The following is a 22966-nucleotide window of genomic DNA, read 5'->3' as shown; positions in this document are numbered from 1 at the left end:
CAAGTCTGTCTGTTAAAGCAACGCAACAGTCCACCGTCGTTCAGTGGGAGGTGGCTCATGCTACCGAATAGACTGGAACTCCTTACCCATGCTATCGACTTCCTTTCCCTGTTCAAGTGCAGCCTGAAGACCTTCCGTGTTCCACTACTTATGACTGACTGCCTCTATCAACAAACTAAATATTCCCACTTTTTCTACAGAGTGGCTTGATACGCGGTCACATATATACGCTATATACATCCAAATGCTATTACATTGTACTTTATTGTTGCATCACCAGAAGTACACATACGTGGGTATTTTTCAAGCTGTTCATAATGCCAATTATTTTTTGTTAATGTCTCTTTGCCTGCAAACACTACTTTAACAATACAGTCATGTGAAACAGAATTGCCTAAATGCTTGTCGTTTTGAATGACATGTGAGTGAGCTAGAAACAGCGTGCCCTTTACACGTGGAGTGGCAATCAACACTCACGTAGTCGAGGCTTGTTATCCAATTAACAAAATGCAGGTGGAGTGATTGGAAGGGAGCGCTGGAGGAATGCAAGCGTCCTGCGTGGGTGCCTGGAGCACAGCAGTCGGAGGGTTCGCCAGCCCGCAAATTTGCACCAAGTCGACAGCTCCAACCACAACCGCGTGCTGCATTTTACCCGGCATTAGCCAAGCGAGCTGCCAGTTCTAAGTAAAGCCACGTCTCAATCACAGTGTCGCCGTGCTTAAAGCGCAGGGGCAGTCCTCGTCTCCATTGCACGTTCTGAACCAACGTTTGAAATTCCACATTGCTATGATGGGAGTGGGTGGACTGGGAGCGGGATGTATCCTTCTCCTGTGAGGATAGATCTCTCCGCGGTGGCGAGATGTTATCTCCTGTGTGTGGTATGCAGGAGGTCGTGTCTGAGAGCCTGCAGACCCTATGTCTGTATATGTGGAGTTTGCGCGTTCTCCCCGCGGTCGCTTAGATTATTGCCTCCACGTTAAGAAACGTGCGTTTAGATTGTTTCGCTGTTGTACATGCACATGCTGATGTGCCACACAGTCGAGCTAGCATTTGTGGCCAGGTCACTTTTGGAAAAGAGCTACATAGCTCAGTGGGCTTTACCTGGTAAAATAAAATAGTTGAGTTTCATTTAAGAGGACATTGAAGACCATGTGATATTATTCACAAGCATACGGCACTCTTGCGTCAATGTCATTGAACGGTTTTAGAACGTCCAACCGGTATGTATTGTTAAATAATGGCTGCTTCTACATCCCGATAGTTACCGTGGCCTGCCTCGAAAAAAGGGACACTGAATCTCAATGAGCTCCCACCTTGTCAAATGAAGAACGATGCATTTAATTGAATGGTGTCATTTAATTCCTCAGGGTGACACGATGCCGTGTCATTGAATTCACCACGCTCATGACATTGTGGTATATTTTCAAAGTGGGCACTCTTCTGTAAATGAATATATGTACAGCACGAAACACTGAATAGAGCAGACGTGATTCTCAAATCGAGCTTTCTGAAGTGTATTTATGCCAAAGACAAAAGTCGAAACCAAATTAGCAAAAAAAACACAATCATAGAAATTTCCTACATTTGCTCAGACAATGACCAACACGATTTCAAAAAGGTATACCATAAATGCTCATATGTACACGATACATGTGTAAGTAAATAAAAACAATTCAATAGCAATGCTTCCATTGCTATAAAATGGTACCATTCACAAAAAAAAATTGGCCCATTCACAATCCGTTTTAAAACGCGGTCCTTTGTCTCAAACGACGTTCGTCATTGATATGGCCCTTCGTGCACACTTCAATGCAGAACCCTGGGTCAATTACAATTGTAATTTCAATAATTTGCAATGAATCACACCCACGGTGGAATTGCGATTTAAGCTACCGATAGCGCTGTGATTGTAATTATAATGGACTCCAGGTTTGCCATCAAAGGGACTTGTGTGATCTATTTCACTTGAATGTTCTCTTCAAAAAGTGGATATGAGAGAGCATTTTAATTTGTAATTATCTAGCAAATAATAGTTGGGTTTGACCTAATCACAGTATTTATATATATAACGATATACATAGGCCAACATCAATTCGTTGTTGTGTGAGTCAGCGATGACTGGCCGATGCCCATTGTACAGAGCAGTCCAGATGTCTTGTGACCCCCCCCCCCCCCCCACTTAATTTCACTAAAACCTAATGAGGTTTGTTTAAAACAGAAATTAATATGCAAAGGGAAAAACAATGTTAGGGGTGAATTAATTTGGGGCCACAATACATCTGGACTATCCTGTACTCAACATCCAAAAACACCTGGCGTTTGTATCGTCAGGAGCGACACAAAGAATTTGAATACACGATCTCACTGGCGTTGGCTAAGTGCTGTTTACATGCATTATACCCTGAAGCCACATGGCCAGAGAAAACATAAACACAGCTTGTTTACAATGACGTTACAAAACCCATGCCGGTAAAACTTACCCATCGTATGCGCACGCACGTAAACACACACCCACAGCGCACACGTACGCACGTACATACGTTTTTCGAAGCATATTAAAGACAAGTATATAATATGCATAAAACATATTGAAAATGTCAGCAAAAACAATGTAAGCAACTGAATGCAAGTTGTATTTGTATACATACTATGTCGCACAACTTCAATAATGTTATCGAGGGAGGGGTGGCGAGGTGAACGTTTGTACATATATACCAATAAATACAGAATACGTAAAACGTGTTTAATGCAGTGTGCATTTTCAGGTATACTTTTAAGAATAAATTATGTCTCATCTATTCCCTTCCAGAAACAGTGCTCGGTCTATTGAAATGTTGTTACGAAGCTGGTTTGTAGACACTCGTTTAGACAACCTTAGATTTAAAATCTCATATAAAATATTATCCTCAGCGAAGTTGCAACAAAATACACCAACGTTGACACGGCAAGCGTCCGCCTCACTTCCCAACACAGCTGATACATCCCAAATGGACTCTCTGCGGCTCAAATGTTGGACGACAATGATTTAATACGCGTGCATTCCAGTGCCTTGCGTGCACACTCGCCATGCACGTGTGCCGACTTTGGTCTTTGTGGAGCACACAAAGTGTACCGGCTGCCTTCGAGAATGAACAGGGCGAAGCTGTCCCAAGCTCTGGCCCCATGGAGCTTTAATTACCTTTTAAGCAACATCGATTAAATAGTCCCAATTGCCACTGCCGCTACTGCATGCCGCATAGTTCACCATGGGCCGGTCTCGAACCCTGCTCCCTCCTCTTACGCACAAATGGTTTTGCATCGGCCGTGCAAGCTAAGCGGCTAGCCGGCAGCGCACTACCAAACAACCATGAAATACGCGTCTACAGGGTAGCAAATGTTGCTTTGACTTTAATACCAAACCGGGCAGAGTGATGGGCAAGGACTCTCCTAATGGATGGCGAGGGAGGTAGTGCCACGTGAGGGTTTTTTTGTCCTCTCGAGCCAATGTCCCCACGTGCGTTGGTGCCCTGGCTAATGGCTTTGGAGCAATGTGTGTGTGTGCTCTTGCCCCAACAACCTGTTAGGGCTATACGGGGGATTTTTGTCTTTGTGTCTTAATGTGTAGTGGTTAGCGCACTGCGCTACGAACCCGGCATCTCGAGTTTGATCATCTGGGCCGGTGACGGGCCTACTCTAGGTTGACTCGGCCTCAAATTAATATCTGGTGCGGTGTGTAAATATCAACGCTAGGGAAAACAAAAAAGGCGGTCAGGCGTGGTACTTGCCTCCCACCCCATCGTGTACCGTGCTGGTCTTCATCGTTGCTCGCTAACAACACTTGCCCCAAAAGTCTATTAACGCTATACGGGGGATCTTTATGTCTTAACATGAGATGATCCCTACTAATATAGGGTTATCGCTGCTCATCATCTTCTTGCTACAATGCATTTTGGCTGTAGGCTTTTCATACGCAGTGCGGTAATTAGTTTGACTTATCAGCACAGAGCGGTATATTGTCGTCAGTGTAAAGGCTGTTGCGTTTGATTTGTTTAACACAATTTTCCATAATTGCGCCTCAATTCGAAATGCCGAGAATACCGTATATTATGGTAAGGTGGGCTAGGCAACATGTTTTGAGAACAATGGACAGTAAAACAAGAACAACCTCAAATCGAAGCATCATTATCATCATCAGCAGCAGCAGTAGCCGTGATCAATCCACTGCTGTATCAAGGCCTGCCCTCATGATCCGGCGATATATCAGCCTTCTCAGTACCTGCACGCTCGCCGACTTCCACACAACTGCCTCCCTGCCAAAGTTAAATGTCAAATTGCACATCTGGTGCACGAATCACATACATTGACAGCATATGCTCATTAATGCTGAAGATTTCCTATATTTGATATGCGATTAAAATAAAATCGTTGTTTGTATCAATTTACTAATACTGCCGATGTCAATGTCATTGTCTGTATAACTTTAAAGAGTCTGTGCACCCATGTGTCGCTGTCGTCGGCGTAACTAGAAAAACTGTGGCTGATTACACGATTCCACTTCATTATGTTATGTTAATTGACGGTGCTTCGAGTGACGAGTGGGACATTGACAGTGCATTTATTCACAATGCATGTGAGCAAGAGGCCAACACCACCAATAATTAGGAGCACGCGGGTAATCATCATAATCGCGCTTGATCCTCTGCGAGATAAACGCGAAGCGTTGAAAGTTAACACGATGATGAAATGGCAATCGTTTCTGTTGAGCAGCGGAGCAGAAAGATGAGCAAGGGGGGTTAAGATGAAAGGATTTTCAATAACACGGGAATGTGCCACATTCAACTAAATTGCCCCGGGCCTCCTTGTTAATGGCTTAAGCACCGTTGACCCCACTGGTGTTTAAAAGAGGAATGTCATCGTTGCGTGATGATTGAGGGGTGGCGGGGAGGGGTGGTCGTGTGTCTTTCCAAAAAGGAAGCTCAGATTTTTGGTCAACCGCCCCATGTGTTCCAACCGCGGTGCATTTATTGCAAATACGTGACCTTAATTAGAGAGCTTCGGGTCGAATGCAATCATGTACGTCACCACAATCTAGTCGCTTTTGTTTTTCCTTAACACCCATCCTGTAAATGCATGTGGAGCTGTTCTCAGACACGGGGTGATGCACTGCTACCTGCCGAGTTCCAGAATGGAAGTGTATTCGTCGCAATTACACGAGATTGTTACTTTTATTGTTACGCGTGTTTACCTAAGAACGCCTCGCTGAATCTCAAGACTCGTTTTCAAGAGGGCCCTGCCAGGTTTTCACGGCAGGGGGAGCGCGATGTTGCTCTCTGTAATTCCAATGGAGTGATTTGTAGCTAATTTTTCAGCACTGGGATGTCTGTCCAATAACAGTTACATTGTGTGTTGATGTTTAGCTGAGAGCCAACCGCAGAACTCTGAGGAAACTCGTGCAGAAGAGGGGAACAACATTCAAACTTCACACAAAAAGGGCCCCCCCCCCCCCCGGGTCCAGAATCACACCCAGGCCCTTCTTGTTGTGAGGCACAAGCGTGACCAATGTGACACTCTGCCACCCACTCACGTCACAATTTTAATATAATTTTGGACAAAAATGTCTTGTGCAAGATTTTTCATTTCCCGTTTCACAAGCAAAACTTAATAATGTTGTCGGGATTCGACAAATCTGTGGAGAATCTGTTTGTTTGTGGAAAATGTACAATTTGTCTATTATATATATTTTTAGGCGAGGACACATGCACACAAGGCATGTAAGGTTACCACATAACCTAACATTGAGGGTTGAGAGAAACAGTCTTCACTGGCTTTATGTCCTTGAAATTAATTCAGAGATTTGATTGACAGCAATGGAGGTCAGTGTCATGTAAAGCGTCTGTGTGATTCATTAATTAATGCAAGAAAATGACATCTGTACAAATATTGAATACTCGGAATTACATTTCTTCTACAGCACGAATAGTTCACATATACACGAGGGTGTTATATACAATTACGATGTTTAGACTTCATCAATTGCGGTTGAAAACTTAAAAAGTATGGAGCAACTGTATAAGCGAAAATCAAGAATACTAGTCCATCTTACCAACAGGAAGATAAACTCTATACATTCATCAACACCAACAGCAGGTGACCTCAAATAATTAATCTCACTGGATGGTAGTAGTGAGAAGTACTTTTTTTATTTTCAAAGAGTCCCTAGGTGCTGTTTTAAAAATATATATTTTAGAAATTTCGTGTTTAGGAAGAAAACCGATACTCTGTTAGTCACAATTTAAAAGACAGATTTCACATATTGACTCGTGATAACAAAGCTTATAAGAGTTGCGCATTTAAAATTGCACTTACTTACGTGATCCGCTATTTCGTTTAATTTGCATGGCACATGACAAGCAATGCCATTATGCAGTGTGTCGATTCAATTGTATTTTCATCACCAATTTAACTTTCTCACTTGATTTAAATGAATGAAACTTTAAAAAAATATTACTTATACGAAGCTAAATGTCATTACAAACATTTGCCCGCTCAACTGTAATGAAAGCAATTGCTGAAAACGCCACTATCTGTGGAATACTTTGGGGAAAAAAAAACGCATCCTGGGACCTTGTACCGAGTTAATGTTCCACATAGCTGCTTCTGGCAATCACTTCCAGGCCTTTTCCACATTCGCATCATGTCACTCGAGTTAAAGCGATGCACCGTGCGCATCCGTCACGTGCCGCCACATTGACTAAAACAGCAGCCACTCTCATCATTGACCGGCAGAGGTTTAAAACTGGGTCACCTTCCGTTTCCACTTGGAGCCGGCACATCTCAGCGTCTTCCGCAAGAGCAAACTCATTCGAAGACGGGGTAGTGGTGGGGAAGCGGTGGGGGGGGGGGGGGGAGGAGGTTGGTGGTAGCTGTGGGGCAATCACACCCTGGTGAAGCTCACGCTCCTCTGCGGTGGGTGGCAGTGGTCGGGCCGGGCCTGCCCTCCGCCCCCCGCGTCTCCCACCGTGGGCCTTCGCGCGTCGCCGCCTCCTCCTCCTCCTCCTCCTCCTCCGGCGCCGCCACCGCCCCCCCAGTGGAAGGCGGCCGCTGCCACGGCGGCCACGGCGGCCGACTCCTGCGTGCTGAGGCTGTAGCGATCGGGGCTGGGGCTGCAGCGTGTCGTGGAGCTGTCTCGCGCGTCGTAGCCGCAGCCGCGGTGCTGGCTGTACGACGTCGTGCGCCCGCTGTCACCGCGGCCGTCGTGGAAGCCGTACCAGAACCACGGCCGCCCCCTCCAACCGCCGCCGTCGCCACGCCACCGTCGTCCGGCCTGTTTGCCACGGCCTCCTCCTCCTCCTCCTCCGCCGCCTCCGCTGCCGCAAGGGCAGCAGCCGCACAGCTTGCGGAAGGCGGCACGGAATTTCTGTGACATGGCGTTGTAGACGACGGGGTTGATGGCGCTGTTGGCGTACAGGCAGAGGCGGCAGAAGAGCAGGAACCACGCGTCGTGGTACGGCGACGACACGAAGGAGTTGACCACCACCAGCATGCGGTAGGGAAGCCAAAGCACGGCGAAGAGCAGAACCACGACCGCCAGCATTTTGGTCACCTGCAGGTTGTGCGTGTGCACACGTGTGGAGATGGAGAGGAGGAGAAAGGGACGGGTTGGAGAAAGATCGGTGATCCATTGAATTAAGAAATTGTTGACACGTTCAAAAACAGCGACCAGAGTGCATTGTGAATGTTTCTTTTGCGTAGAGAAATCGTGGATAAATTGCGTAGACACTTCCTGTGGTATAATGTTTTGTGAAAAAAAATTAAGAGAATTGGAGTAATAATTTATTTATTTCTTGATTCAGCATCAATTCATTTATTCCCCATACAAATTTTTACCCACAACTCACCGAGTCTCAAAACTAATTTTCAAGACTGCTGCTATGGACATTTGGCCAATTCCCATCTTGAATATGTCTGACTACGATGGAAATCAGAGGCCCCGCGTAAAACCCCACGTACGTACCAGGGATCAATGATTAAAATAAAGCATGCCAGGAAGTCAGTCACCTACTTTATGTACTGCCTTCTACTAATCCACCTTCACTGTTCCCCTGCAAGCTGATGTGTCACCGAGATGCTGATCTCTGTGCAATCCAACAAACTCGCCCCCTCTCACCATGGGATTACAGGCATGCATCACTATTCCCGTCACAAAGAAAAATACATTTGTCACGCTGGGTGATACAAATTAAAAAAAAATCCCCCATAACAGCACACGATGAGATGTTGCCGTGGTATAACGGTTCGCGCACTGGACTTGCAATCCGGCGGCTGCCGGTTCAATCTCCCGGCGTGGCAGTCGGAAACAATGGTGCACGCTTATTAAATCGCCCCCACCGCCTCTTTCGATGGCGGCAGCAAACGGAAAAATTGGTAGAGCCACGGTTAGCCGAGCAACAGGTCCCGTGTGAGGGGGGTGGGGGGTAAAGTGTGGCCCCTCTCCACCTCTTCCAAGACATCCGGCCAGAGTGGAAGCTTTGGCCAAACACTCCCTGCAGTTGCGGTGGCCAACTGGCAAGCGGCTTTCTAATCCACCACGTGCAGCTCTATCGAAGGGGCTTAATGTAAAAGTACTATCACATTAGCAAAAGAATAATGAATTAAAATTACATGAAAAGTTGGATGACGTAATATTATATATATACACTTGACTCTGCAGAACTCATGGGTAATTTGTGAGTCTTGGTCTGTTACAGGTTGGCCACCCCTGCTCGACAGCATTGGTAACCAACCTTTCTGGACCCACGGACGAGTGTCAACCCTCAACAAATGTTCACCGAGCACCGTGGCGGTAACAAACAAACAAAAATCCAGTGTTTGTAAGAAAAAAAGATCTGCCAGTTTCACAGATCACGTGCCACGGGCCTTGCGGACCACAGGGTTAGGAACACGCTGACCGGTTGGGAAGGCTGCCTCGAGTTGAGGCCCGTTTGTCAGCAGTGGCGTGAGCAAGCAAGTTGCAGGGCTGCACCTTTGCTTTTTGTTTTGGTGTAATTTCTTAATTTGTTTATTCATTTGTATTTGATTTTACTTGGTGGTAGTAGTAGTAGTAGGGGTTTCCATTTGCTTGATAGTGGCTGTAAATGGGATTTGGGCCTCATATATAATTCATGTACAGCGTTACGGGATGCTATGAGCATGAATGCCGCCAAATAAAATGAAAGAATCATTATTATTTACTTTTACCAGGGCAAGCTATGTGTGTACACACTACACTCTCCGGATTACGTGGCATATGTTTCCCGCCCATCATGCTTTGCATGTTTCCAAGCGCGAAAACTTCATTTCTCCAATTTATGGAGATTGTCATTGACTTTAAGAAGTTGGGTTTTGCCGGGAGTCAGGAGGTTTGTGTGATCTGCAGCAAGTTTTCCCAAATGTCTCCACTATCCCTCGCAAACTGGCATCAATAGCCACCATGATAATTCTTATACAGAGAGTAACCGCCACGTAAAATCTGACCTGTTTGTTACTAACATTGATATCTCTAGACACATTACTGACCTGATATAGTATCCACGTTCGAGCAGCAGATGTGGTTATTTTATTATCTACACAAATAAGCGAGCAGCTGCCTGAGTCACGTGATCCAATAGCTGAGAAACAACAACAGGTGCAAGGCAGACCCTGAGAACCCAGCCTGAAATTGATATTAAACCAAATTGTGTGCTCTAAGCTGCTGGAACTTTAACCCTGTCACCAATGGATTTGGGTAATTTTGTGACCTGCCACCTGGATGCGAAAATACATTGACAATTCTGAGAAATGTATTCAAAGCCACAACATATATACGCCGTTTGGATTATCTTCGTTTTTGCCACGATTGGATTTTCACCCTGACACGAGCATAATGCTGGACAAAGAAGATTTTCACTTTTGAATTACATAGTTTTTGTGTGCTTTGTGTGCTACGTGAACTGCGATAACAGTCGAATTTTAACTTTGCTTCCGTCCCAACTCTAAGCAACACACCAACTAATCCACACGTCGGGAACCCATTGGCTCTCTGAGCAATAGGCAACACGAGCAGGAGATCTGAACCTTGTTTGTGCGCATGGGCAGCGGTGTCGCAGTGGTCACCGCATCGCGCACGAATCCGGAAACCGGCTAACGTGAGCAACGAATAAGCCCAGAACTTCTCCTGGATCTCACAGAGGTCAACTCAGCCTTAAAAAAAAAACTGTGGTGTGCAAACATCAGCACCGGAGAGACAAAAGCAGCGAGGCGGCATGTTGTTCGCCACACCACACCGTCGCATGCCATGTTGGCCCTAATAGGAGCTCGCTAACAGCACTTGCTCCGATAGTCTACATCACATGTAATAATGTAACAGTAACGTTTACTTTCATGTCGCGTCGTCGTTCGTGCAAATCGCGTGATCTCACAATGCCGAGGAACCGCAGGCAAGCCAGAAGGTAGGCAGATGTCGAGCCGGTGCCAACAATTGCCCAAGCTCAGGAGTCCTCTATATCTTGAGATGTTTTCAGTCAATTAAATGTACGTAGCGTAAGGTGTAGTGGCTCGTGGGTAGTAGAACACTGAGCAGCGGCTACTGCACGTCTAGGTGTTTGTGGTTTGCCATTGTCACCACGGAAGACTCATTTATCTGCCTTTGCCAGTTGTTGCTGCGTAACAAGGGCAGGCATTTAACTCGGGGATGGAAGCGATGGCGAGGTGTGTTGGAATTAAGAGGCACATTATGGCTCGCTTGTGTCACTGCTGTTACGGCTAAACGGGGTATTACTTTGCAATGTGGGAAAAGCCCTCCATGCCAGGTTTTATACTTGGGCATTGTTACGTGGGCTTGGCCTGGGCATCTCCTCGGTCAGGGGTCGGCAAAGCAAAATAACAACAAGAGCCCATTTTTTTCGAATTCAGTAGAAAAGAAACCTCACTAGTGCAAGAGCCGCAATGCACATGGTGAATACAAGACGGTGGTCCTTAATAAATAACGTGGCGGGAGCAGTCCTTAAAGAGCCGCGTTGCGTCTCCGGAACCGCAGCTTGTCGACCCCTGTTCTAGGTCTGCTCGGCATGAAATGACAGCCTGCTGCGAGCGCATCCATGGACGCACGAGAGAGACGTGGATTTGGTGAGGTTACACCATCTCCTTGTGTGCCGTGCAGATCGTAAAAGATGCTCGCTAACAGCACGTACCCTGTAAAAAATTTATGAATTGTATTTATTATTAATGACATTTTAGATATAATTTATATATGAAATTAATTAAATCATGAATGAACGGTATATTTTGCCCATTGTGATGCAAAGGAATCATTCATGCGGTGGGAATGCATTCCATAAATTTACGAGCACAATATTAAGCACAATTAATACATTTTCCTTTTGTACGACACATTCATACGCCAAATGAAAAACGTCATGTCCTCTCGTTAATGAATGCTGGATGTTTACGCTGGGATGTTTAAGGCAGATCAGTCTTCAACGGAAGAATAAATGTACTCGAAGGTTAGTAATTGGGAGAAAAATGTGCACTACGACTGTGGCGCACATTGACTTCCCTTTAGTGACAAGCGCAACAGGATCTTTAACATCGTCGTCATGACACCTCCGATTAGTATGGTTGGCTACAGTACGTACGGTGCGAAAGAAGTTCAACATACATGGATACATGGCTAGGCGCTCGCTAGGCATGTGACAATTCACCCTCTCAGCGATTCGATGAATCGTCAAAATTGCAATTCGCCTAAAATAAACGGTTACTTTTTGTCTCATTTCACCCTTTCGTTTGTGCTGTTTCTCATCGTGGCTTTCTTTCCCGTCCATGCTGTTTCGTTTGCCCGATTAGTCTAAAATGCAAACTCGTAATTTAATGTAATCCATTCTCATAATTAATTTAATTATGAGAATATGTGTGGAACCTGAGCGGAAGAATCAACGATTTTTTTTTGTTCTGTTGCATCGCTCATCCTAACACCTTACAGAAATTACTGGGCAGTCACGGGCATTGAACACAGCTCAGATAACTCACCGGTAAACAAGCATTCCATCAACTGGAAGAAATGAGTAAATACAGACGATAATAATAATAAACGTACCAGCATTATTTGGCTGAAAAGTTGACCTTCAACATTTCATTGTCCCTTCTAAAAATGCATGCAAACTAAAAAAAAATCATGCTGTATCTGTGTGCATTATTTGTGGAATCAAAGCATTTACTGCATTCAAATGAGTTTAAGGTCAGCACTCCGCTCCAGCTATGCAGAGTGACGTGCTCCGTGCCGGGTCTTTCATTCGCAGGTGTCACGAGCAGGCACTTCCAATCGGACAAAATCACACAACGAGGGGCAGTGCACCGCCTTGGGTCAATGGTATCAGAACTATTTATGAACATCCCACCAGCATGCAGTTTGTCCGCACGCCCTTGTGATAGATTGTTATCGCGCAGCGACCAGAGTGAAACGTTTTGTACCTGGGAGCATCTGAAGCTGCAGCCCAGCGAATTCTTGCTCTTGGCACATGGCGCTGCGGGCATGAGCCAAGGGCTCTAAGAGAAGCCCTCTGGCCTACTTTTCCACATTGGCCAGAGGTGAGAGGGCGAGGGAGGTGGGGAGAAGGGAGAAAAGCAAACCGCCAAAAAAACCAGGCCTCCACCGATGGCCGAGATCACTCACCAGCTGAGGTTTTCAACGCAGCAAAGTGCGGCACATGCTGCTACAGCTCTGAAGGACTGTGCTGGCATTTAAGGAGTCGGTCACTCCAACAAGAAGAATAAGGAGTTGCGGACGAGGCCGAGTCAAGCCACTCCGCCGCAAGCACGTGGGCTAAGTCAGCGAGCAAGCGGCCTCGCAGCGCTCCAGTGACCAAATCTTCAGTCCCAAGGGCCAGGAGCACCACGGATTGAGTACGGGCCGAGACAGAACCTATGTATGCACGTATGTTGAACTTATTTCGCGCCACCGTACGTAGCCAACCGTGCTAATCGGAGGTGCGGACAAAGGACAACAAACTAACACACAACAAGCAGTCCTAAATAAATGAGTGTTCCATCTATATTTAAAAGTGCATAGCTCCAGTGGCTTCCTAATATCGGACGAAAGAGCATTCCAGGCGGCCACAGAAGCGCATCTGAAAGGGCGCGATTCATGTCATCGTCTTCAAACAAGGTGGACCTCCATCCTCTGAGTCCCCCTCGGGGGTCCATCTCTATGACAACGGGGGGGGAGGGGGACCCTCACCAAGCATCCACACGTGACACTTTGTGATCCTGCACGGTACTACGCCAGGCCATCGAGACAGGGGACAATAAGGGTGTGACAGTCTCCATAACGAACCCTGCCACATCAGCATTCCCTACCCTGCACCGAGGTGACCCCGAGTAACGAAGATGGTGACTGGAGGTGAGGAGACGGGGATGAGGGTAGAGGGAGGGAATGGGAGAGGGGGCCCGTAGGGATAAGAGGGGACGTACAGCAGGATTGAAGGGAGGAGAGAGCTGTGGGTGAATATGAGAGAGCTGTGGACGAAGGAGGGAGCTGTGTGCAAGGGAGCAGGTGGAATAGAGGACTGGAATCCTTACGTGTCTCCACGTGTTGGTGAGGAGAGTGCCCGCTACTCGGGGAAATTCTACGTCGCATACCCACAGTACCCAGATGCCAGGGCTATTTGGATTAAGTGGGTAGGTGTCTGATTGAGCGTCTGGAATGGTATGCTCTGTGTTGTATTGCTTGTGGTGCGTGCGTTGGGTCATTGATTGTATGCTATTGTGTTCTGTTAATAGCTGTGATATAGCAACTAGTGCAGCAACTCTACCCTGTGTGAAGAGTACAAATCTACTTCCATGAAGTTCATGATTACTTCGAGTGGAATGTGTCTGATTGCGCAAGTGCTTGAGGCTGCTTAGCCTGCATATTTTTGGGCTAATACATGATAAACAGGGGTTATTATTTCGATATTTTTGACAATGCTACTCAAAATGGGATGTACGCCCGAAGCCGGCCACTTGATACCTCAATCCCTCACCTTTACAGGCACTGCCGTCCTTTTGCCGTGACGGTACGCGCATTCGTCATTGATGAGGCTGGGACCATTAACTCACGTGGTCTGTGAATCAAGTTGAATCATGGGTGGCCGCACGCTTTCAAACCCTGGCTCTCACCATCACCAGCTCAGTGCCCTGACACAGTACTAGCTCCTCAAGCCACCCAGCCATCTCCACGAGAAGATAGAGTTTATAATGCGTCGCTATCGCGCTATTGTTGCCAGCACTCGAGGGAAGCTGCGTGGATTTCATGCCGCTGTCTGGTGGAGGAGGCTCCGATAAAGCCGGTGCTGTTGCATTCCGTTTACTCATCTGCTCGTGTCACCTGAAATTGGAAAAAGTCAAAGTGGAATGTATCCTCGTGATAAAAATAATTTAGTGGATTTGGTATTTCCACCATTCGCACAGTGCAAGGCCACCCCCGAAGGCGCTATCTCACAAATGCGTATAGTAGTAGGCCGATAATAGAACAATGTTGTTGTCGTGTGGTTTCACCTGATTAAGAAATTGGTAACACTTGTGTTTCACAGTTAGAAGGTCCACAGTTCAATTCCTGACCTGGGAATCTTTCTGCGTGAGATCTCTCCGGGGATTCTCCGGTTTCCTCCCATGGCTAAAAACAGACAACAGCACTCGTGCTGGCCAAACGCGACGCTGGAGCCTCCAAAAAAATAACAAAAGGTCAACAGACCCAGTAGTGTGTTTTTTTCTGGGAAAATAAGTCAACTGTATTTGAAAATAAGTCTATTTTTTTTTTTACTTTTCTAATGCTTTTACTACCACCACTGGGCCCGGTCGCACGCACACCTGCTTGCGGGAGGAGTAGGCGCTCTTGCCCCGGCGATTGACGGACGGCACCGTGCCCGAGCACACGGCGGCCAGGGGCAGCGAGAGCGGCACAGCCGGCGCCGCCAGCGTCCGCGACGCGGGAGGAGGCGGCAGGAGCGGAACGGGTGCCGGGGAGGTGAGGCAGGATGGGTTGGCAGCAGCGGCGGCCGCCCCCTTGGCGAGGACGCGGGCGATGAGCGCGTAGAGCACGCAGGCGAGGACCAGCGGCAGCACGTAGAATGCAGCAAAGTCGAAGAAGTAGATGGGCAGGTAGAGGTTGCGGCTGACGCGATAGCCACACTCCGTGACGTTCGAGCGCGGATCTTCTCCCCCGCCTCCTCCTTGGCTGCGCGGGTGCACGTCGACGAGGAAGAACCAGACGAGGCAGTAGATGGCCGTGCTGCTCCACACCAGCGCCAGGATGCGCTTGGCACGCGACACGGTGCACAGCGACTGAGCGCGGATCGGGTGGCAGATGGCGAGGTACCGCTCCAGAGTGAACGCCGTGATGGAGCACGAGGACACGTTGATGCCCAGGTACTGCAGGTACGTGATGGCCAGGCAGCCCGCGTAGCCGTACACCCAGCTCTCGGCCAGGCTGTCCGAGACGTTGGGGAGCCCGGCGGCGAGCAGCACGAGGAGATCGGCGATGGCCAGGCTGCCCAGGTAGTAGTTGGTGGGCGTACGCATGTGCTTGGTCCTCACCACCACCAGCACGATCATGACGTTGCCCACGATGCCCGCGCCGCAGATGGCGAGCACGAGGGCGAGCGACACGGCGCGGTACGTGGCCGTGTAGTGGTCGGGTGGCGGCGACAGGGCCGCGAAGGTGACGTTGGCGCTCGCGTTGGCGCCCGCGAGCGGTGCGGCCGTGGAATTGGGAGAGAGGGCGTCCATGCCACCGGTGGCACCTCGCGGCGGCCGCGGCGGCTGTGGGATGAGAGAGGGGACGCAGAGGGGTCGACACGCCAGATCGGAAGTGAAGTGTGACACGCGTCGGTGATTCCCCCCCCCTGGCCAAAATATAAAAGCCAAGTTGAGGTGTATGGCCCCAAGCAAACTTACTCAAGGAGCCCCAGTTCATGAAAACAAATTAGGGTGCGTCAAATATCTCACAATTCCAATCCTAATAAATATAACTAGCAAATATAACCTTTATTAAATCCAGATCTCGTCTGCACCTCAATACATCTCTATGAATTTTTGTCAATGTTTCTCGAATCTGTCATCGGTCACGAAGTGTATTATTTGAAAGTGGAGCTGCCAAAAATAATTTATGTTGAGGACCCCCCCCCCCACCACCCCAGCAATGGCCCAGAACCACCACGGATTCGCACACACCCCCAATCCGAAACTCTGGAGGTGGGGTTGGTGAATCACACGGAGATCATCATGTCATGCTTGTTATCATCATCATCACCACCACCACCGCCGCCACCCGTCTTAAATATTGGAGATTACGAAGCCTGTCCTTTGATCCCGTGCAATACTGTATTCAGGGAATGTATTACCTTGAAAATGATTCATACAATGAGTGCTGTACTACGCTGTGAGTAGTCAATATTAGTTGCCTGTGAGAGTTACTGGACCATGTCACATGACTGTGGAATTTCCACCAGCATAGGTGAGCACTATCTCAATACCAACGAGTGTGGTTACGCACATTATCAGGAGAGTAATTATTCACTCTACCGACGATTCAATTACCACTATTGAGGGTCGTTATAAAATCATGACTTAATTACATTTTTAACACTGCAGCCAATATAGCGGCCTCTAGAGGCTGCAGATATGACATGATTCCTTTAAATGCCAAAATGAACCAATTATAAACATCTATTCTTAAGAATCAATCAATTGATGCGTCGTTACACCCGGAATCATAATTTACCGTCTCACTAGGGCACCACGGTGGCGAGATGTTAACTACCTCACCTGGTAAACAGGAGGCCGTGGGTTCGATCCCGACCATGATGCCAGTATATTTGGAGTTTGTATATTCTCCCCCTGGTTGCATCGACTTTTCTCCGGGTCCTCCGTTTTTCCCCTCCATATTAAGAATCACGCGTTTAGAGTATTTGGCTGCTATCAATTTCCACACGATAAGCCACTTCGTTGAGCTATCATTTGTGGCCAGGTCGCATCTGAATCAGAGCTGTATCGCTCGTGGGCCTTACGTAGTTTAAAGCTTTCAAATAATGTGAAACCATACAATAGCAATCGACTGGTGTGCGACAAGTTGCCACAGGTTGTCAGTGCAACAGGTTCGTCCCTGATTTATGGACCAGGTTAAAGATAAAAGTGCAGCCCTGAAATTCCCGTCTCACGCCACTGCTGGTGGAAGGTCCTCCACTATGTGGAGCTCTAAAGAGCCCCGTGAAAGAGGATTTGGCCTACTCTTCCACGATGGCCAGACGTCTTTGAAGAGGTGGGAGTACTCACACTTGACCCCACCGCAGGTGACCTGCCGATCGACTAAGTGCGGCATACCCATTCATGCCTCTGGGTGGGCACTTTGCACCGATGACCTCTGGATTGCAAGTCCAGTGTGTTTACCATACATCATAGCATAAATGTAGGACCCATCTGATATAGAGTCTCAACGAGGCTGTAGTGGATAAACTCGTTTTAAAAATATATATATATCTAAAGGATTTTCATTATTAATAATGTAATACAACATCGAGCCACGTTTCATTTCTGTGTTGTCATCCGCATTTTTACACAAATCCCAGATCTCATTTAAATGGCCAATGACATTCACAAATGTCAAGTTATTTCCATACGAGTATTGTTTGCTACGAATTATTAATAATTGATAATATTAATTAAAGAACCCATCCACACGTGGGTGCAGAGAGATCGTTCACATTTTTTGTGGGGAAATTTAATGTCAATGGTGCTTCCTTTTTTTTCTATGTCCACTGGAGGTCAAGTGGTCTAAGCAATAAATTTTGAAGAGGGCTCCTTTTCTTAATAAAGACAACACTGCTCTCAAGGGAAAGACCCTGCAGCTCTGGAGCCCATCCAATCACCCAGGACTTAATAAACATAGCTTAGCAACAAGGCAGTGCTGGGCGTAGGCAAAAAAAAGTGCTTCAGTAGAACAAGGTTTTTTGTGTTGCATTTTAACCCCAGCTGAATGCCACTTCTACAATCAGAACGTAGGGTGCAGCAGCGGTGAAATTATTTGCGGACTGCGCCGTGAACTTGGTAGTGCAGAGTTTGACTCCGGGCCGTAGCTAATATCAGTGGCCAGTGATACATGCACCAGTCTTGGGTCGCTTGCATCACCAACCCCCACTGACGAGCGTGGTGAACCATGGGCAAGCAACCCCAATGACCGACACTGAATGGAGAGGTCACAATCCAGCAGTGGATTAGCAAAGGGGGTGGTAAATTATTATCATTTACACTCAGATTAGTCGAGATGTCAAGTAGATGTGAATCTTAAAAACAAGGGTTAAATCCCATCCAACGTTTACTGATAATCATCACCATATTTCCATGGTGGATAAATTTAACGCAACGGTATATGGTAAGCAAGCAAACTGAGCTTGCTCTAATCATATCATGGTCATTGTCATAGCAATGTGGAATTACCACCAATGGCTCAAGACTTACAGCTTCAACGATCACCGCCCAATGCTCGTTTCATTTAGAGAAGATCTTAAAATTTTCGATTTAAAGCTTTCGTGACTGCATGGATTCATCTTCTGGGTTCTTTCAGTAAAGTCACGTAGAATGGAGATAAAATAATAAAAAATAATAACAATAAAATTCTCACGACGTTTCGGCCACAACACAAGTAGCCTTCCTGAGGTGAAGAAACTGGACAGCGCTGTCTTCCGGACAGTCCTGTTTCTTCACCTGAGGAAGGCTACTTGTGTTGTGGCCGAAACGTCGTGAGAATTTTATTCTGTTATTATTATTTTTTATTATTTTATCTCCATTCTACGTGACTTTACCGAAAGAACCCAGAAGAAGATCTTGAAATGCCTAAAGACGTAGCATCCAGATGATTTATATTCATCCGATTCGATTGGTACTCACGAATAACAGTGGAAATTAGTGTCTAAAATCAGACTCGGTCCTCTCATTGGTCGACAACCAGAAAGGAGTAATTGGTGCGATATGCATGCCGGTTGACATATGCCCCTTAAGCTGCTTAATAGGTGCTCACTAACATTACTCACCCTGACAGTCTATAAGGCTAAACGAGAAACACATATACTCGTGGAACGGTATGTACATACGTTGCAGTTCGTGCGCTGAGCCATCGATATTGCTATTGATTTATAATAAACGTATATAAAAAAGCAGTGTACACTGGTAGCGTATACATATAAATCAATAAACAATTTCACGACCATAGAGTCTTGAAATGCGTAAAATCTACGTTTTAAAAACAACTGCGTTATATGGTGGCAGTTTAATAAAGTCTTAGACATCATTAATCATATTCTTACATGTGACAGCACTTACACATCGGTCATATACTGTAGCATCCACAAACAGGCGGAAAACGTACAGAGAGAGCCCTTCTGTCAATGCACTGCTGGATGAAGGCTGTTGTCGGTGTTTGGGGGTTGTTGGACCATACTTCACCAGCCCGGTCAGCGCGCCTTGATGAGCAGAGAGGAAGGGGTCCCAGGACCAGTTCGCATATCACTCGCCACTGATGTTAGCCGTGGTCGGGAATTAAACTCGGAGAGGGTGCATTGCACAATGCGCTAACCAATGCGCCACCACTCCACCCCAATATGCATTGGAGTACAGTATATGAAAACGTGAATGCAGCCTATGGTAACAGCGCTGAATCGTATGCACTAGATGTTGATGTATATAGCCAGCATGCACGTTGTAATCAGCGTGTGTGACAATTCACACGAAATCGCTAAAGTAACGTCTATTTGCACGCACAATGGGAAATAGGAAACTTACACATTTAAGGACGTTTTGGCCAAAATATTGTTTTATAAATTAGTTTCACTCCTGACTGTAGGTGCTGCCTAACAGCACTTTCATTAGCAGCCTAGGCGATACGGGGGTATGCTGCGCATTTATCTTTGAGATGAAACGCGTTACAAACTTGTTTCTTTCAACAGCGACCCAGGTAAGTGTATCGTTTTCACGTGGGTTATAGTCCCTGCGACAATTTAAATCGGGCATTTATTTAAATCCCATGTAAATCGCCTACCGCCGTGCACATATCGACAAAACAATACGCTCATGAGAACGTTAACAGAAGCGTTGTTGTTGTTGCGAGACGATCATTAATCTTGTGAATAAATACATGCAAATGGCACGGAAGAGATAGAACTCACCTTTTAAAGTTTACAGGAAGCTGACTCTTTCCAGTGCTAAAAGCCACGGGGTTGTTGTGCCCAGAGCCAAATCCAATGCGGGTAGGAGCTCTCTGTATGTGTGTGTGTGCAGGGGAAGGAGCTTTTAACACAGCTGGCTGTCTTCTCGCTCCCCGCCTCCACCCCCTTACCCCCCCATCTCATCACAGCCCCTCTCCTCACCTCCACACTCTCTCAGCAGTTTAAAGGACTCTTCCTGCCTCTCTCGCTCGAAACGTGAGTGACGGTGCTTTCATGCAAATATAATGCCAACCCTTATTACTCGGATTACGCTGGGTTTGCGGCTGCACGTGGGTTAAATTCCGTCGAATGAATGAAAACATTTTTTTCCCGTGCTCAGTCCCTGCGTCCTAAACACGTTCATTCGGGACAAATAAAAACTAAACGAAGGGGTGCTAAATGTGTATCTTGATGTTCAGTGAATTTTATGTTGATTTAGTGAGGTATATATATAATTTTTTAACGGGAAAATTATTAAAAATGCACGGTCACTTCATCAGTGTATTTTTTTTTTGTTTGTTCAGATAAGTGCTGTTTATTCCACTTGAAATGGACTAAGCAACGTGGTTTAAAGGTTACCACACTCAAGGCCTCGACGAGTGCTGTATTCTAATCGCCTTATTTCCTCAGAAAGGACAACAAAATATTCCCATAAGTTGAGTCATTTCTCACACTGCTAAACGCACACGCAGCGGCAGGAGCAGTTTTTACAATGCCGGTTTTTCTCTCTCTCTCAAGGCGGCGTAACAATACAGAGTGCTTCAACATTGTTTTTAACACTTATATGGGACTATCGTTTTTCATGAAAAAAGAAAGGATAGTACACTCTGACATGATAACAAATGTATGTCGAGAGCTTAAAAAAAGTCAAAGAGTCTCCACTTGTTCGCCATCGCTGTCCACACTAAATGTCTGAAATGTTCTCCAGGTGGTCTCCAGAGCCCGGAGGCAGCAGCACATTTCTTGTGGAATTGTTGCAAATTAACCCAAGTATTAACCATGTTTTTGAAGCGACTTGTATCTCGACTCAAGCCCCTTTTCCCGAAGCTTTCCTTGACCTTCCGCTTTCCCTCCAGCCAATCATCTTCCCCATTTCTTTAGAACTGCTTTTTGTGTTTAGTTTGCTGTCCTTCCCCCGCACCTCCAGTCATCACGGTTGGTTACGTACGGTGCGAAAGAAGTTCAACATACATACATACACACACATCACTGGAATAGATGATGGCCGTTGGTTGAGACTGTTATTGGAGTGGTAGCGAAGTAATTGCACAACACCAAAGAGAATGACCACTGTGGTGATATAGCAATGAGCTCAACTCATACGATAACATCAGCTCGTGTGTAGAAACTCGATGGGGTGTAGAATCTCGGGACCATGAGGGGATGATGACGAATTGGGGAGGCCTTTTTTTCACCAGTGTATAGAACGCGGTTGATGATGACACAGAGGTACTTGTACCCGATTCAGCTTCCATTTGAGAATTGTGCCGTCCAAAATAGTCAGAAATGAAACCTAGGTCGCCAGAACCTTCGATATTTTTCATTAAAATATATATACAAAATGGCAGTTATTAGTCAGCAAAGCCACTTTGTATTGAAACATGGGTTCACTTCCAGCTAGTCGTTCGGGATAACACTCAAAAGCTCCACACAGATAGATCACCTCCATGCACTATGCGAGCACGTGTCCGAGGCGCGTGAACGTCTCGAGTCTCTGCAAACCGCAATGGGTGAATGGAGGAAGTGGTGCAATAACACAAAGGCCGAAGATCGTACCTTTACAGCAAGAGTCAACGCGCTTCTGTTATTGCCAACTACAACGGAATAAGCTATTACTCCAATGTAAAGGACCGTATGGAGTAGTGGGTCAGACTGGTGTTGCAGGCCATAGGATAGCAGTCGATGGTCTGTGGAGCGGTGTTCTTCATTGCAAGGCCTACGGGCCACTGATGGTCCCTGGTGGCTTTGAGTGCGGCCCGGGACATGCGGTCCCCAACAATACACAACACGTGACAACAAATCAAAATCCCCATCATCATCATCGTGCTGCTGTCCAACCGCCAATGGTTTCAAATGTGTGGCGGCCCTCACACCGATGACGTCTTATCGGCGAAAGTGCTCACCCCCCCCCCCCCCCTCTTAAAATATATGAAGAATATCGGTGTAGAGATAATATATCATGCAAATTTTCTCAATAAATATATCAACGGGCAGGTTTTGCAACCGGTCGTCAAAAACATAAATGTCCACTGATGTGGGTTTGCTCAATTAAAAGTTGTTTTGGCTGGGACTGTTGACATGCCAAATGAGATTGAGATAATGGAGGAGCCTGAACTTGGCTTAGTTCCGTCACCACAGGATCCAGAGGAGACTTGTCCACACCTGTGTGTGGCTAAACAGTTGAGCCAGGAACAAAAGACAGCAGGGATTTTGCTGGAGAAGCAGTCATGTTTTGACAAATGAACCGGGACAGACCGATATAACGAATTTTAAGATTGTGCTGGAGGACGTCACTCCTGTAAACCAGATACCCATTCCAGTTCCATTAGCAGTAAAATAGCCGATTGAAAAGGAATGCAATGCTCTGAGGAAGATGGGAGTGATGAACACCAAGTCTAGTCGCGGCCTATAGATTCGAACCGTGAACCACTGCAACAAGCGGCAAAAGGCGCTGCTGCTAGGCCATGCCACCGCCCCCCACTTGACTATAATTCACCAATCATCTACTTCATTTACTCAGA

The 22966-nt window shown here is 46.6% G+C and overlaps 1 protein-coding gene across 1 annotated transcript; it reads right to left on the bottom strand.

Annotated features, from left to right (window-relative positions):
* Positions 1-1498: 1498 nt before the first annotated feature.
* Positions 1499-21035, bottom strand: LOC116945895 (thyrotropin-releasing hormone receptor). The gene is made up of 3 exons (XM_032960551.2): positions 20187-21035; positions 14839-15789; positions 1499-7582 (listed from the first exon to the last, which is right to left on the bottom strand). Exons 2-3 carry the CDS (start codon positions 15754-15756, stop codon positions 6914-6916), a joined length of 1587 nt encoding a protein of 528 aa, XP_032816442.2. The 5' UTR covers positions 15757-15789; positions 20187-21035; the 3' UTR covers positions 1499-6913.
* Between the last annotated feature and the right edge of the window lie 1931 nt (positions 21036-22966).

Source organism: Petromyzon marinus, chromosome 25 (genome assembly GCF_048934315.1).
Source record: "Petromyzon marinus isolate PM22_M1 ecotype Great Lakes invasive population chromosome 25, UKy_Petmar_22M1.pri1.0, whole genome shotgun sequence".
NCBI classification, from domain to species: Eukaryota; Metazoa; Chordata; class Hyperoartia; order Petromyzontiformes; family Petromyzontidae; genus Petromyzon; species Petromyzon marinus.
This window is presented reverse-complemented; position numbering and strand designations above follow the sequence as displayed.

Bases quoted from the DNA above. Each gene is read 5' to 3' on its own strand.
- LOC116945895 (XM_032960551.2), bottom strand. From the start codon at position 15,756: ATGGACGCCCTCTCTCCCAATTCCACGGCCGCACCGCTCGCGGGCGCC. The intron at 7,583-14,838 runs GTGTGCGTGCGA...CACAACCTGCAG, and splicing joins CCTACTCCTCCCGCAAGCAG to GTGACCAAAATGCTGGCGGT.